The sequence below is a fragment of the Propithecus coquereli genome, unplaced genomic scaffold (genome assembly GCF_000956105.1).
Source record: "Propithecus coquereli isolate 6110/MARCELLA unplaced genomic scaffold, Pcoq_1.0 Scaffold67, whole genome shotgun sequence".
Classification (NCBI taxonomy): Eukaryota; Metazoa; Chordata; class Mammalia; order Primates; family Indriidae; genus Propithecus; species Propithecus coquereli.
In genome coordinates this window covers 4989478-5006635 of record NW_012152729.1, presented here as the reverse complement: position 1 = coordinate 5006635, position 17158 = coordinate 4989478, and the positions used below count along the sequence as shown (strand labels likewise).

General features: G+C 37.7%; 1 protein-coding gene across 1 annotated transcript in view; it reads right to left on the bottom strand.

Annotated features, from left to right (window-relative positions):
* Positions 1-3128: 3128 nt before the first annotated feature.
* CCDC79 (coiled-coil domain containing 79) overlaps positions 3129-17158 on the bottom strand; it is a 52772-nt gene continuing 38742 nt past the window's right edge. The window contains exons 9-14 of the mRNA XM_012660461.1: positions 13562-13911; positions 12052-12116; positions 11641-11742; positions 7278-7427; positions 6895-6960; positions 3129-3316 (exon numbers count right to left, since the gene is read on the bottom strand). Of these exons, the coding sequence (XP_012515915.1) occupies positions 3129-3316; positions 6895-6960; positions 7278-7427; positions 11641-11742; positions 12052-12116; positions 13562-13911 (921 nt within the window). The remainder of the gene's footprint in view (positions 3317-6894; positions 6961-7277; positions 7428-11640; positions 11743-12051; positions 12117-13561; positions 13912-17158) is intronic.

The following is a 17158-nucleotide window of genomic DNA, read 5'->3' as shown; positions in this document are numbered from 1 at the left end:
CTAACCCTTTTACAGATGAGGAACCCGAAGCTCAGAAAATTTAAGAAACCCGCCCAATGATCCAAGGCTAGAAGGTAACATTCTGTCATTCTGTGCTTCGCTTTTTCTTTTTTTGGAGACGGTCTCACTGTTGCCCTGGCTAGAGTGCGGTGGCACAATCATAGCTTGCTCCAACCTCAAATTCCTAGGGTCAAGCCATCCATCTGTCTGACCCACTCCCTACGTCCCTACGTAGTAACTAGGACTACAGGCGCGTCCCACCACGCCCGGCTAATTTATTTTTTTAAGAGATGGGGGTCTATGTTGCCCAGGCTGGTCTTGAACTCCTGGGCTCAAGCGATCCTCCTGCCCTGGCCTCCCAAAGTGCTGGGATTACAGGCATGAGTCACTACACCCTGCCCTGCACTTCCAATCTTATTCACCAATCTAAAACTATTATATCATGAACTTGGCCTAACCGTAATCAAGCCCTGCATTGCAAGACTGGCCTTAAGTAAAACCCCAAAATCTTCATAAATATCCTGCTTTTCACCTCCTCCTCCGTAGACTAAAGACTGTAAGGTAAGTGATCCTTATTTACTGCAGTGAACAATACACTTGGCTTTGCCTTACTAACAAGTTTTTTAAAGAGGAAAGAAAAAATTACATTCCACCTGTCAAGCTTAACTTTAGGTTTGGCCTCTACCTGAGGGCTCTTGCTATTCTCTAGGGAAACAGGCTTACAAGGCATTTCTAAATATCACACGGAAGTGGGATATAGCAGGAAAGCAACCACCTAAGTGGCCTCAGATAAGTAGGATTGTGATCCTGGCTCTGCCAAAAATTTGGCAGCATGAATTACAGAATCCAGCAAATAGGCCTATCTATCATCTGCCAACCTGGATGTAAGGTTTAAGCAAGACAGTAGGAGTGAAAACCCATTAAGAGTTACACTCCTGAAAGTTTGGGAAGCGCAAAGTACTGGAAGTCATAAAAGGGCAAGCAGTACTAAATTTTCACAGGACAGAAGATGAAGTTGAAAACTATGGGCCAGTGAGCTTAATCAGAACTAGGTGAAATTTTCTTATGTGACTAGTTGGAAAAGGAAAAGATAGCACCAAATTTATACAGTATTTTTCTTTTTTAACAGGAATACCAGACAGGAGGATGCTTCAGACATAGCAAATGCAGATTTCAACAAGGCATTTGACAATTCACATCATAGATTAGAAAGTGAAATGTAAGCTGGATGATAGCATTGAGGCTTGTTAAAGACCAGGCCGAGAGGGAGCTGATGAGGAACAAGGACCACTAGAAGTGGCTACTAGGGGCCTGCCCCTACCTCCTGCCCTGGCCAGCCAATTGAGGGTGCCATCAGTGACTTGGATGAGAATATAGCAGCACATTCATAGAAGCTGTGGATGACCTCAAACAGGAAGGGATGCCTAATATACTGGATGACAAATTGAGCAGAGACTACATCTAACAAGATGAAATTTAACAGGGACTACTAAAGTCCTATAGAAGGATTTAACAAAAAAAGGCATAAGAACAGGATAGGAAACATTTGAAAATAATAAAAATTACAACCTAAGAGTCATAACTATATTAACTATAATCTGAAAGTTAGTCATATAGAATGCTGAGAAACATCTCGGGGTCCATGAAACCTCACTGGGCCCAGTAAAGCAGCTGACTCCTTACTCTGCCAGTCAAGCTGCATTTCTTAGGGTCACATTTCTCTTTGGACACATTTTACAAAGAGGTGTCTAGCATTCAGTGAGTAAGGTTATATGGGGACATGACACTGTTCTGCTGCAACTTGAACTAACTAGGGCTCATAAGCATGAAGGATAAAAGACATACAAGGGCCAGCAATCATGGCTCACGCCTGTAATCCCAGCACTTTGGGAGGCCAAGGCAGGAGGATCACTTGAGCCATCATGGCTCATGCCTATAACCCCAGCGCTTTGGTAGGCCAAGGCAGGAGGATCACTTCAAGACCAGACTGTGCAAAATAGTAAGACGCATGTGTCTACTAAAAAATAAAAAGTTAGGCCAGGCACACCTGTAATCCTAGCACTCTCTGGGAGGCCAAAGTGGGAGGATCACTTGAGCTCAGGAGTTCAAGAACAGCCTGAGCAAGAGCAAGACCCCATCTCTACTAAAAATAGAAAAATTATCCAAGCATGGTAGCGATCACCTGTAGTCCCAGCTACTTGGGAGGCTGAGACAGGAAGACCGCTTGACCCCAGCAGTTGGAGGTTGCAGTGACCTATGATGCCACCACTGTACTCTATCCAGGGTGACAAGATGGAGACTCTGTGTCAAAAAAAAAAGAAAAAAATATAAAAAATTAGCCAGGTGTGGTGGCCCATGCCTGTAGTTCTAGCTACTCAAGATACTGAGGTGGAAGGACTGCTTGAGCCCACAAGTTCAAGGTTACAGTGAGTTATGATGAGGCCACTGCACACCAGTGGGGGTGACACAGACCCTGATTTAAAAAAAAAAATTAAAAATAAAAAAGATTTAGAATGAGAATAGGGGTAAGTAGTAGACACTTTTAAAAAGCTAAAGCAAATAAAAATATACCAAAAAGAAGTGAACCTGACCATAGAATATGGAAGTATTCAAAGCAACTGCACAGTTAGCTTTTAGAAGAGGAAACATTTTCATTAACAAAATGTCAAACATTGATTAGTTGTGTGGGAATCTCAGCTGAACAGCTTGGGACACTATTCTATCTTTCTGAGATCTGGAGGGGGGCATCTTTGACACTGGGCAAAAATATTAAAACCCAGTGTCCCATGTAGTAGTCATTGTAATGTTTAAAGGCTGATAATTTTTTTCTCTCAGCTATGTATGTTCTTTGAGATTAAGGAAAAATAAAAGCATATTCCTAAACAACTGTCTGACCTTATGAAACAATTTTATCTTACTAATCTGCACATTAAAAATGTATTTGCTTTATAAATTACTATAATAATTCAGTGAGTTTCAGCACCACAAAAACTGTTTAATTAAAACTATATCCCTATTTCCACACTCCCTGTCTCATGAGAGTTTAGAAGACTATTTTAGACTTTGTATCTTTGAAGGCACTGTATTTTAAGAGTCCAAACTAAAAACTGACAAAAGTGTTCTTCCTATCAAGGAGCCGCACAATTGGGGCCTTTGGTCAGATTGTGGTATTTATGAGCAAGGTCCACAGCCGTTCGTCCTTGCTGAAAGGGGAAAGACCACAAAATTGAATTCCAATGATTGCCCATTTTCTTAACTCCGTTGAAAAGGTAATTCAATTCTTCTTTGGTAAAGTTTTTACGAATTCTTCTTTTTTCTGTAATTAATTAGAATTTTAGAATATATTAGTCCTTACTGAAAAAATGTCTTAGGATTCAAATAAATGCTTAACTTATTCCAAGAATATGAACTATAGAGTAAGAAAACTTCATGCCTGGACTACTCATCCTATGGAAATCCACCTCAATTTTAAAAACTGGAGTGCCTACTATTAAGTTAGGTACTATTCACTCTGACTTCTTCAATAATTTTATCTTAATCTATTTGTAGTGAAACTTGCTGTATCTTTCAACTAAGAAACAAAACTTTATAAACTTCCAATTGTTAACTCAACATTCTTCTGAGGACAGTTAACAAACAGCTTACCTATCTTACAGATACAGTCTTCCCAAAGGGCTCCATAACTTCATAGAATAGAAAAGAATATCAATACTCATTATACTCTAAATATCAGGTTGAGCAATATTTTTAAGAATAAGGGTCTTTTGATATTTGTTTTTAAAAAACATGTTAACTACTTATATGTGTGGTCAGCTTGACCAAAACTCAAAAAAAGTCTGCATAATAGGGAAGGAAGTGTTTAACTATCTGGGTTTTTAGGGATACTTTCTACAACAGAAAGAATACATAGCTGGGGTATATCTGTAAACATAAGTATTCTTTGGTGATAATTATTAGGAAATAGTTTTCTTTAAACTTTTTCATTCAATTAGCCAGGCATGGTGGCGCACACCTGTAGTCCCAGCTACTTGGGAGGCTGAGGCAGGAGGATCACTTGAGCCCAGGAGTTTGAGGTTGCTGTGAACTAGGATGACGCCACAGCACTCTAGCCTGGGCAACAGAGCAAGACTCTGGCTCAAAACAAAAAACAAGAAACAAAAAAACACAGCTTTTTTTATTCATTGTTAACTCATGTTATCATTGTAAGTAGATGCTGGTAAGGAGAAGTTTTTGTATTTCCACTTCAGGCTGCTATTTACTTTAGTAGGACCAGGTGTAGTTGCAGTCAGTCACCCTTAGAAAATCTTGCCCTTGTAGGCCAAGACGGCCATTTGTTACCTTTCCTAAGATAAGAGCCACAATTCAGACCTTTTAAAACAGAAGAGAAAATCTTACCAGCCAAAGGTTGATAAATCAATGTAAATAGTATCAGCTTAATAGTATTATTTAGAATGCAAGCTCCATGAGGGTAGAGATTTTTGTCTATTTTATTCACCATTGTATCCCCAGTGCCTAGAATAGTATCTGACACATAGTAGGTGGTCAGTAAATATTTGATGAGAGTAAAAAATGATTGTTGGTAAAACTGTCTCAAAACTCATCGATGAAGTTAATCCTTATTTTTAAGTATACTAGAAAACTGTGGTTATGCAAGAAATAGGCTTCAACTTCACTTGCTAAATGATTTGAACTCATAACAATCAGGACCAGATAGGTTATTATAACTTTCAGGATATTGAGGCCCTGGAGTGCATCATGTAAAGCCCCATTTTTCCATTGCGGCTACCATCTTCCCAGACTCTTATACTTAACATCTGTGCTCAAATCCTCAAAGGTTCCTGCACATCAAAGTACTGGGCAGCCTGGAAGGAGGAAGCAGCTCACAACACCCCGAGATGCCCCTTTGTGGCTTCTTTAGTGCTCCTCTTAATATTGACTAGGTATTATATTAAGGAAGAGCAAGAAAAATGGGTAGGAGGGCTTAATTCTAGGGACTCTTATTTTTCAAACCCTCTTAAAACACCAATACATCCTGAAAGAGAGCCTTGGGGAAATCTTTCCATGCTTAGATAGTACAGTGGTCCCTTCTCAAAAGAATGGGCTCAAATTTGATTATAAACTGTAATTAAATGAATGGTGGTGAATGTCCTAAAAGAAAGGGAAATTTATTAAGAGGGGGAAAAAAACAACATACCAAATATTCCTTGCCTACTTGTGAAAGAGATATAAGACCAATCTAATCACTACTTTCTCAAGATGCCTTTCTAAATTCTAAAAAAGCAGGCGAATTATTAATTGTTTGGTTTTAGCTAATGCAAGTCTAACCTACAGAAAGCATGTATGGTATTTATGAGCTGAATGTCTCTTAGTATTTAGGATCACTCTGTATAATCAACGTATAGGCATAATTATGTCCATTTCATGAGGCTCTGCAGATGACTTTACTATGCAAATGGATTACACAGAATATTTTTAGTTGTTACATATTTGCTTTTAAGATATGTCATTGAAACAAATCTATTATTAATTTGATGACAAGTCCTTCTCAAGAACAAGATTTCCAAGTGCAACATGTTTCTATGGGAAAATACACATTTTCTAACAGTTTCTACAGAAAATATATTGTTTCAAAAAGTAGACTCCTCTATAATGATACTATACTTAATTTTACTTTGCATGTAGAACCTTTAACCTAGAAAAAGACCCAGATATAAAAAGTAAATCTGGGCTTGGGCTGGGCACAGTGGCTCACACCTGTAATCCCAGCACTTTGGGAGGCTGAGGCAGGAGGTTTGCTTGAGCCTGGGAGTTCAAGACCAGCCTGAGCAACAACATAGCAAGACCCCATCTCTATAAAAAAATTTTTAAAAATTAGCCAGGCATGGTGGCGTGCACCTGTAATTCTAGCTACTAAGGAGGCTGGGACAGGATTGCTTGAGCCCAGGAGTTTAGGATTACAGTGAGCGATGATGACACCACTGCACTCTTGCCCAGGCAACAGAGTGAGACCCTCTCTTTTATTTAAAAAAAAAAAAAAAGTAAATTTTAAATTTCTTTCAAGGTTTTGGCATAAAAATCGCCAAATAAATGTATGTAACGAAATGCTTCCTGGCTGTACCCAGTCCAATGTCTCTGTAATAGACTGGCTCTATAGATGTTACTAATGTCTACATTACTTTGACAAGTAATATACTCAACTCTTCTTACTCTGCAGGTGTTAACTCCATATGAATGAAGATAATGATAATGTTCAAGTCTCTCTGATAAATTTGGAATGGTGATAGACCTAAAATGTTAACCCTGTAGTTAAATAAAAATTCCCATAAGTATCTAATTGCTTAAGAAGCATTTTGACTTTTAAGCAGGGCTTTAAGGTTTATACTGTTTGTCTCTTCAGATTTTTGTTTGAAGTGCTATAGTTTTGAACAAAAACCTTCTGCAAAGTCTCTCTGAAGTACTTTTAATTTTGTTCTTAAAATAGAAACGTGATCCAGAGGATAGAACAAGGGCTTCTAGAGCTTACATTTGAATCTAAGTTCTGCTATTTATTAACTTAATGTGCCTTACAATGGGGAAAAAATAATATCTACCATACAATGTTATTATAAGAATTAAAGAAAAAAAATAGTATCTATAAAACACCTAACACATAGCAGGTGCTTGATAAATGTTAGTTCCTCTTGCTGCTTTCTCAGCTGGCAAGCAGTGGGTGAGTAAGCAACATGAAGAAGGGAAAGGGGAAGTCTCTTTTCTTAGGAGGCATGACCCTCATCAGAGCCAAGGGCTATCATTTAAGAGCCATTAATGATGAGACTGAGAACAACCATTCAGCTGTTCACTTCTTTCTCAGGAATATATGAAATTTAAGTTCATTTAAAAATTAAATATATTCACTTATTCCTCCAGAGGTAGTAGATTCATTACTGAGTCTTTGTCTTCTACGTGGGGTGAGCAGAATTTCTGAAAAATATGGAAAACATTTAGCATAATTAGAGTATCAACCTGAGTAATAGCATATCAAGTCCACTGGTATGATAGTTCCTTTTTCCCCCCTTCTAGTAGAAATCCTTAGGTGGATTAGAAAGAATTTTTAAACTACCAGAGACTAATTCTACTCCCTGGGTGTATCTTAAATTACTGGTTGCTTAGAGACAGATTTTCTTTTCAACATTATTTTACCCTTTAGTTTTTTAACATACTTAAAAACTTTAGACACTTTAGATGATAGTTCAAAGGTACAGTCATAATTACAGTTTTAAAGCTGCTGAATTAATTACTTTTGTTACAGATAAGTGATTTCCTTAGTTCACTTTTATATCTGTCTTCAGCTTCCACAATGACTTTGTGACGATCACATTGGTATGGGCAAGAATGCAAGAGCTTGCTAAAATTTCGGCTATTCAGTGATATTCCTACTGCTATGCAACCTAAAAGAAAACAAATTAAAGTGATGTATAGATGTCACAAAATATCTAATAACAAATCTATGAAAGCAAATATCTATATGATGGTAACTGAAGTGAAATCAGGAACTTACTGTAAATACCTCAAGAAGCTCAAAGTCATGTGAGGTAATAGAGACAAAAAATGCAATACAATGAAGTAAGTTACTAGGATAAAGATGTGAACAGAGAGTTATGACATTATAGAAAAGGAGCATCTGGCCGGGCGTGATGGCTCACACCTATAATCCTAGCACTCTGGGAGGCCGAGGCGGGCGGATTGTTTGAGCTCAGGAGTTCGAAACCAGCCTGAGCAAGAGTGAGACCCCGTCTCTACTAAAAATAGAAAGAAATTAATCGGACAACTAAAAAATATATAGAAAAAATTAGCCGGGCGTGGTGGCGCATGCCTGTAGTCCCAGCTACTCGGGAGGCTGAGGCAGGAGGATCGCTTGAGCCCAGGAGTTTGAGGTTGCTGTAAGCTAGGATGACGCCACGGCACTCTAGCTGGGGCAACACAGTGAGACTCTGTCTCAAAAAAAAAAAAAAAAAGAAAGAAAAGGAGCATCTAAGCTTGTCTGGTTCTGAGCAGGAGTCACTGTTAAGGGAAGACAGCCAAAAGAAATTATCCTTAAGCTCAGTCATCTTTTTTAACATTTTTTTAATGGAAAATTTCAAACACACAAGAGTAAAGGGCAGAGCATGATGAACCCCCATGTATCCATCACCTAGCTTCAAAAAAATTATTAACTCCTGGCTAATCATGTTTTATTTACATCCTCACCTACTTGACTCTATCCCCATGTACACACTGGATTATGAAGCCTGGAATTTGCATTAAAGTATCATTTCATCTGTAAATACTTTATTTTTTAGAGATGGGGTTTTGATCTGTTGCCCAGGCTGGAGTGCAGTGGCATGATCATAGCTCACTGCACCCTCAAACTCCTAGGCTCAAGTGATCCTCCTGCCTCAGCCTCCCTAGTAGCTGGGACTACAGGTGTGTGCCACTGTGCCCAGCTTACATTTGGTTGATATATCTCTTGAGTTGCTTTTAATCCATCAGTTCTCCACTCTTCTTTCTTTGCTATTTACTTATTGAAGACACTACGACTGCGGGGCCGAGGATGGTCTGTGGCCTGTTAGGGACCAGGCCGCAGACCTCTGCTGCATGCCCCTCCAGCGCCACTCCCCATGGAAAAATTGTCTTCCATGAAACTTAGGAACCCAGGGGCCTGCACAGCAGGACGTGAGCAGTAAGCAAGCAAAGCTTCATCTGTATTTATAACCACTCCGCTCTCCATCGCTCACATCACGCATCACTGCCTGAGCTCTGCCCACCCCACCCCCCCATGGAAAAATTGTCTTCCATGAAAGCAGTCCCTGGTGCCGAAAAGGTTGGAGACCACTGCACTAGGACATTTGTACTATAGTTTCCCAAAGGGTGGGTTGTGCCGATTGCATTCTAATTGTGCCCTTTAAAATGTTCTTGTATGCCCTGTAAACTAGTAATTAGATCTAGATGATTGATTAGATTCAGGTTCAAGTGCTTTTACTACAATTCCTTACTGGTAGCATTGTGTGCTTCTTATTGTATTAAGAGGCACACTCAGGTTGTACATTACCTTTGGCTATGCGGGGAAAAAAAAAAGAGGCACGTAATGTCTTTCTTTTTTTTTTTTTTAATGTTAAGATAGATCATTAGGTTCAGGTAATGTCAGCCAACATCCATCCATTATAAAGTTTTCCATCAGCCTGTCACCTAATTGTATTAGTGGCCCATTCCTAAGAGAGTAAGTTAGCCAGACAGTTAGTTGACAGGGATGAAGACATTTCAAGTACAATAAAGATGTACAAAAGCACAGAAGTGTGAAAAAGCATAGTATGTTCAGAGATCATGGGTACTCTAGTGTGACTGAGTATACAGGGTGTTAAGAGAAGTGTGGGAGAAAAGTTGAGGCTGGGGAGGGTTGCAGGGAGCCAGACCAAGAAAGGTCTCGAAAGCCATGCTAAGGAATTTTAATTCTCTTCAAGTCAGTGAGGAGGAAGTGAAAGATATTTATTAAGCAGGAAGATGACATGATTTCATTTGTCTTGTAGAATGGTCAACTGAAGGCAGGAAATGAATTGACAGGTTACTTTAGTAGTCCAGAAAATAAATGAGGGGATTCTGAAACAAAGCATTTGCAGGAAGAATAGAGAAATTTCTGAAATAAAATTGGTAGGATTTGATGAATAACGAGCTGCTGGGGTAAGGAAAAAGTTAAGGATAATTCTCAAGTAATTTGGTAGTTGACTGGCAAAGTTTGTAATGAGCATAGCACATTTCTGGCAGACTGAGAGTAAATGGGTAGTGAAATTTAGTAAGTGGAAGCAGGACAAACTCCCACACAATTTTGAAAGCCAGGCAGAGGAATGGATTCAATGGGTTACACAGAAGCACCAAGGATTCTTTAGCATGGTTACATGGTAAAAAAAAAAAAAAAAAAAACACATATTAATAAGTTAACAGCACTTGGCATATTACAGTTGGGAGTTGGAGAGACTTGAGACTAAAAGACTGCTAGAAAGTTGTTGCAGTTATTTAGACAAGAAGCAAAAAGGGCCTATGTGGGAAAGTAAAAATAAACAAATTTGATAGACTGGAAATAGAGGATGCAATGAAAAAGAACAGTTATAGAAGATTCAAGACTCAAAGTCTGGGAGACCAGAAGAATCATGGCAACACTGACAGAAATGGGGTACCTAGGAGGAGGACAATTTAAGAGGAAGAGAGATGTTGAGCTTGAAGTAACAAGAAGATATTGAAGTGGGTATGTCCTGGGTACAAATGGAAATGGAAAAATAAGGCTATAACCCAAGGTAGAAGCCAAATGTTTAGATACAGATTTGAAAATCATCATTAAAATAATAGGTGACACCACAAGTGACAGAGCTGAGTAAGTGGTTTAGACTAGGTCTTGGGGAGAATACCTATAGAAATCTGGCAGGAATAGAAAGACAAAACAATAAAGGTGAGTACTAAGTTCTATTCATCTTTGATTCCAGTGCCTGCCAAGGACTAAATGCTCCATAATGTTTGTGAAATGAATGAATGGTCACTGGGGAAGAAGGGAACTAGGAGAGAATCACTTCAAACAAACTAACGGATGAACGGGGGTTAACAGTTATAGAGCATGCACTCTGCCAACTGGACTACTTTTGACCAGAGATTCCCAAACTTTCTCACATGGCACCCCTATGCCAAAAGAAATACCTAACCATTCTGTCAGATCCAAAACAACTTAATAAGTATATATGTTCTAACAACTTAGTAGCCATCTAAAAAAATAATACAACTAAATTGAAAGAAAAAATATTTGTATTTTCTTATTAATTACATTTACTCCCTAATGGGATGTGTGCACCTATTGGGAAGAGTGGATGATACTTAAAGGGATAGGAAATCACAAAGTATTGGTGTTTTTTTTTTTTTTTCTTTAAGATGAGGAAAAATGAGCACCATTTAAGGTGGGACAAAAAGAGTCAATGGATCGAAAGGGACTAAGGAGAAAGATTTCACAATTAGTATTAAAATGGGGAGAAAAAAAGAGATGGGATTGGAATTTAGGTTATGGCTAGACATCAGCTTTAGAGTAACAGATAATCTCTTCAAGTAGAATAACCTCAATTTTGTCCATAGAGCAGGGTGCAACAATCAGAGTGAACAAAGAGGAAATATTGGAATGTGAAGGGAGAGGAGAAGGAATGGACAAGGGCCCCACAGAAAAAATAAGTAATGGGGCATGAAGCACTATAAACAGTTATATATTTATTATAAATATAAAAATAGGTGATGTTTCACACTTAATACCTATAATGTTTAGAGTGTAATCCAGAATACATACCTATTTATTGGCTCTCTGAAAACATAAAAAATATTTTACTCAGTAAAGTTAAACTTATAGATGGCATTATGACAAAAACAGAAAAGTAATAAAAAAAAAAAAAGGTACTGTGTTGATTCATATAAAAAAACATTGGGAGCTCAGCCTGATGTAGATAGAAGGTATTAATTTGAATGCTTTGATGTTCCAGACTGTTATTTCTCCAAAGGAAATGAAGTTTAAATCACATAGGTAGAACTATTGTAAATTCTAGTTAACTAATATCATATAAAACTTTAATTATGAAACAATTACAATTAAAAAATATTTACCTGAGCATCTATACTTCAGCATTTTGGAAGAATTGTCAGTATCAGTTGCTAGAAAACTGATTACTTCTTTATTTATTATATCTGAACATAATGTAAATGGATCTGGAAAAAATTGTAAAATACAAGATTTTTTCCGTTGATAAAAAAAAAGACATTTATAAGATTTATTAATTCTCAAGATTTTCATAAACTTCAGCCTGGTACTATACATTCAGTCATCCTGGTGGATAAACAGAAAGATTCTAGATATTAATAGAAGGCCTGTACCCCACAGAGAGTCAAAGGTGTGGCTTATACTTTAGAGGACTGATATACCAATGTACATTTTTAGCTATGTCAGCCACCTAAATATCTGTTTTCTTAAAAAAAAAAAAAAAAAAAAAACCAAAGAAGAAATATTTTTAATCATACCTGTTACTGGTAACTGCTGCTTTCTATCTTTGGCAGTGTGAGTTGGATGTTTAAAAACATGGTCACTAAAAGAAAAGAGACAGCAGATTACTAAAAGCAAACATACTGTTTGGTGTGTGGACAAATGTTTCTGTAAGCAGTGGTATGATTTTGGGTGTTTGGCAGGCAGAAAGAGCTAGAGCCTGGATCTATGAAAATCTACCAAATTCTGCCAAACAAGGTTATAGCCTTGTTTCTAGAACTAGAGTTTAATAAGACGTCAGAGGGTGACAGTGTTGATGCCAGCAGAAACACGAGAGATTATATATTAATAAAAAAGAAAGCAGAGATGAGAGCAAAAAAGGGAAGTACAAAATTAGTGGGAGAAAAAAGAACATGGGGTACAGAATGGCAAAGTACTAACAATAATCATATAAGAATCTGAACTGAAACATCCCTCCTGACTACCAAAACATTTTTGTGTTTGAACCCCGTGGTCCTTGACGAATAAATGTAAGTTTTGAGTATACTGTCACAATGGTCACAGGTAGTGCAGAAAAACACAAGAGCTATAGACCAGAGAACAGATACAGCAATAGCTTTATAACTGTAGCTATCTGTCCATGTACATCTATTTGTAGGAGATACCACATTGGAGAAAAAAAGCATTTCAAAGAAATGGAAATATTAATAACTCAGCTGAGGTAGAAATACAGCTAACTAACCCTAAAAGAGAAAAAAGGGTATGGGTGGAAGTCTTAGTCTAGAAGGCTGGCCCAAGAGCATATCTCTCTGCTTCCCAATTCTACGTCCCTGAGAAATCAAGTTAAAATTAACATCAAGAATGATCTCTAAAAGGAAAAAGGGGGTGGTGATAGTGTAATCCATCTCAGCTTTACCCTGCAAACTGCCCAAAACATAGCAGCATCCTCTTCATTTTTCCTAAGTACAGTAACCATCAGAAAAGCATAACACAAGGAAGAGTTTAGGAAGAAAAGCTACAAACCCAGGTCCAGCCCCCCAAGTACCTGTGAGGGAGAAAGGATATGTACTGGAGATGAAGTGCAGGGAACAAACCAAAGGGCAAACCCAAACCAGACGTTCCTCACATCCTATTCCCTTTATCATATTAAACTGGCTTTTGCTACATTGCTAATAGATTATCAATGCATGCCTGTTATGTCAGGTAGAGGGTTTTCGGGTGTTTGGCAGGCAGTTTAGGTTTTCTTTTCTGAGTAGCCTTTCTAAAATTCAAATCTGGTTATATCACTCAATTTAAAATCCTTAACAGCTCCCTAGACCCTGTGAGTTAAAACCAAAAATCCTGAGTATGACATTTCAAGGCCCTAAATGAACTGACCCATATCTCCCATCCAAACTCCTTTCCCAACATTCCCTACTTTAGGCTCTTCCCAAGACCACGTTTTATCGTTTCTGTATCCGCAGTGCTTAACAGTGTAGCACAGAATAGTGCACAATGAACGCCTGATGAATAAATAGATAAGAGTTACAAACAATTATTAAACTATACCTTGATTGAGAAACAAAATTCTTTTTTTCAGCAGTTGTTTCTTCATGTAGGTTTTGGTTGCAGCTTGAATTGGCTTTACATAAAGTCTTACTTTGCTCACTCTCCCTATAACAAGTATTAACTGGATTTGCACTCTTTAACGGAGTCTTCGTTTGGTCATCACTTGCACATGCTTTAGACATGATTCCATAGGATTTATAACTCTGAATCTGTTTAGAATGGCTTTTATCTTTATCTTCTGCTTTGCTACCTTGACCAATATTATTTGCATGGAGACCTTTCAATGTATTCTGAATATTTATGTTCACAGATGAAATATCATCCTTATATTTTTCTCTTCGTATTTCCTCCTATAATGAAAACAGGACGATAATTTCAAAATAATCCATTTGCTTTATAATCCAATTTACACTTCCTTTAAATAGTGCAAAAAAAGTTTATGATTGTCAACAGAACATACATGATAAAAGAAGTTCACATTAGGAGGGAAAAGGTAATTTATTCAATAAATGATATTGAGACAATTGGAGAGCCAACTGGAAAAAAATTAGTTGGATATCTCACAGTTTACACAAAGATAAAAATCAAAATGAACAAAATGTTTAAATATAAAAATGAAATTATATATGTTCTAAAAGAAACCATCACGATATTTTAATATTCTTAAGGGGCAGAAGACCTTTCCAAGTATTAAACAAAATCAATAAATCATAACAGAAGAAAACTAATAACCACATAAAAATTTCTTTAAAAAGTTCTTAAAAAGTTCTGCTAGAGACTAAGAACAATGTCAGGGTGTGTGGGGGGGATGGGGGATCTCCGAGGAAAAAAGACCAAGAAGAAAAACCAAATGACAATCAAAACACTCAGAAATAATATGTACAAATCATATCTTAAGCTACAGGATAATTTTTTAAATAACATAAAAAGCTACAATGAAATATGAAAAAGAACAACGATAGTGTAGAAAAGGAGGCAAAGGAAATGGACAGACAGTTCACAGGAAAGAAAATATAAATATCTCTTAAACACAAGAAAAATCGTTCCATCCCTTGTAATAAGAGAAATGAATATTAAAGCTACACTGAGATATCTTTATTCATCTACCACACTGGCAAAGATCAAAAGGCTAAGGCAGATATAGACACTCTCAAACATTACTGGTAGAAGTGTAAATTAGTACAACCTTCACAGAGAAACAATTTGATGTACCTTTCATTATAAAAACTGTGCATATCTGTAAAAAAATAAATAAATAAATAAATCCTATAGGGCTAGGCGTGGTGGCTCACGCCTGTAGTCCTAGTACTGTGGGAGGCCAAGGCGGAAGGATCACTTGAGCCCAGGAGTTTGAGACCAGCTGGGCGACACAATGAGACTTCAGCTCTACAAAAATTTTTTAAAAATTAGTTGCGTGTAGTGTCGCATGCGTGTAGTCTCAGCTGCTCAGGAGGCTAAGGCAGGAGGATCACTTGAGCCCAAAAGTTCGAGGCCACAGTGAGCTATGATCCAGCAACTGTACTCCAGCCTGGGTGACAGAACAAGACCCTGTCTCCCAAAAAGTCCCATAAATTACTTTTACATGTGATTAACTGCAACATTATTTGTAACAGATCAAAGTTGGAAATAACCTGAAGGTTTATCATAAAAGAAGTACCCATCCAATGGCATACTCTACAACTATGAAAAAAAATAGAGAGTACTTCCACATACTCTCTCAGATGATGAATTAAACACCCATATTGACTTTTGATCCTTCCAAGAAAACCATTAAAACAACAAATTTTTAAAAGCATAAACCCACAATAATAAGGAGAAACGGAACAAGAAATAAAAGCAACAAAATTTTCAAAACTAGGCTGGGTACAGTGGCTCACGCCTATAATCTTAGCACTTTGGGAGGCTGAGGCAGGAGAATTGCTTGAGGCCAGTAGTTCTAGACCAGCCTCAGCAACAGGGAGACCCCATCTCTAAAAAAAAATAGAAAAACTAGCCAGGTGTGGTGGCACATACCTGTAGTCCCAGCTGCTCCGGAGGCTGAGGCAGGAAGATCACTTGAGCCCAGGAATTTGAGGTTGCAGTGAGCTATGATGACACCACTGCACTCTAGCCCAAGTGATAAATTTGAAAAAAATTTTTTTTCAAAACTAGAAAGGAGATGGGTGAACGAAAACCTACTCAGCAGACTTGGTAAAGCTGAATCCAAAGATGACAGTAAGAAAATCCAAGAAATTACCTAAGATATACCTCCAAGCCCTCAAAAGGCTTAGGAAATGGAGTTACCAAGAAACTCTAGAGGGTGGGGTGAAGGCAGAGTTAAAACCAGGAAAATTGGATGAAAGTTTAAGCAGCGGTTAGATTACTAGATCCCAACCCCCACATGCACATACTTAGTAGGCAGTTAACTGATACCAGAAGATTGTTCCTCCCTACCCCCACCTCTCCCAAGGTTGGAAGTTTAGTATCTAAAGGGGATAAAACAGAGAATCTCTGCACCAAGCAAAGCTGAAGGCAGGATACTACACAAGAAACAAAAACTAAGTAAATATTTACAAACTAAATACTAAGATCCCCAAACTCTCTTCTCCCATTTTGATTCCAGAACACTAGCAGACAACCTCCAGACAGGAGATTGGACTTTAGAGATCCTCAAAAAAAAAAAAGATTCATCTAATTAATCCTACAAGAATCCACAATCAAGATATTTCTAAATAAACTTACAGTGTCTCACTCTTAAATATGGGCAGCAACCAAGGATTAACAGAAATCTGAAGAAAGCTAGAGACCAAGGGGAAAAAAACTCAGAGGAGAAAGACTGGGTAGGAAGGAAAAAACATTTTAAAAATGAAAACTATCGTTGACATGTTCAAAAGAAGAATGCCAATGAAGTCCTAAGTTCATGAAACAAAAATAAAATACTTTAAATGGGATAAAAAAGCAGCTTTGCCTATTAAAAATATGATAGCAGAAGTGAAAAAACTCAATAGATTAGTTTAAAAATAATTATGAAGGCCGAGCTCTGTGGCTCACACCTATAATCCTAGCACTCTGGGAGGCCCAGGCGGGAGGATCGCTCAAGGTCAGGAGTTCAAGACCAGCCTGAGCAAGAGCAAGACCCCATCTCTAATAAAAAAATAGAAAGAAATCAGTTGGACAACTAAAAATATATATAGAAAAAATCAGCCAGGCCTAGTGGTGCATGCCTGTAGTCCCAGCTACTCGGGAGGCTGAGGCAGGAGGATTGCTTGAGCCCAGGAGTTTGAGGTTGCTTTGAGCTAGGCTGACGCCACGGCACTCTAGCCCAGGCAACAAAGCCAGACTCTGTCTCAAAATAATAATAATAATAATAATAATAATTATGAAAACTTCTCCCAAATGTAGAACAAAAAGAAAAAGCAAGGGAAAATAAGAGAAATGATAAGAAAGACCACCTCAGCAAATTCAACAAATATTATAAATGAGTTTCAGAAAAAGAGTACAGAAAAAATATATACACAAATACGCACATATATGTGTATCAGGTGTCTAGAGTTGTTTGTACTGGTGAGAAATTAAATATAACCTAAATATCCGTCAATAAAGGACGGGTTAAGTCAA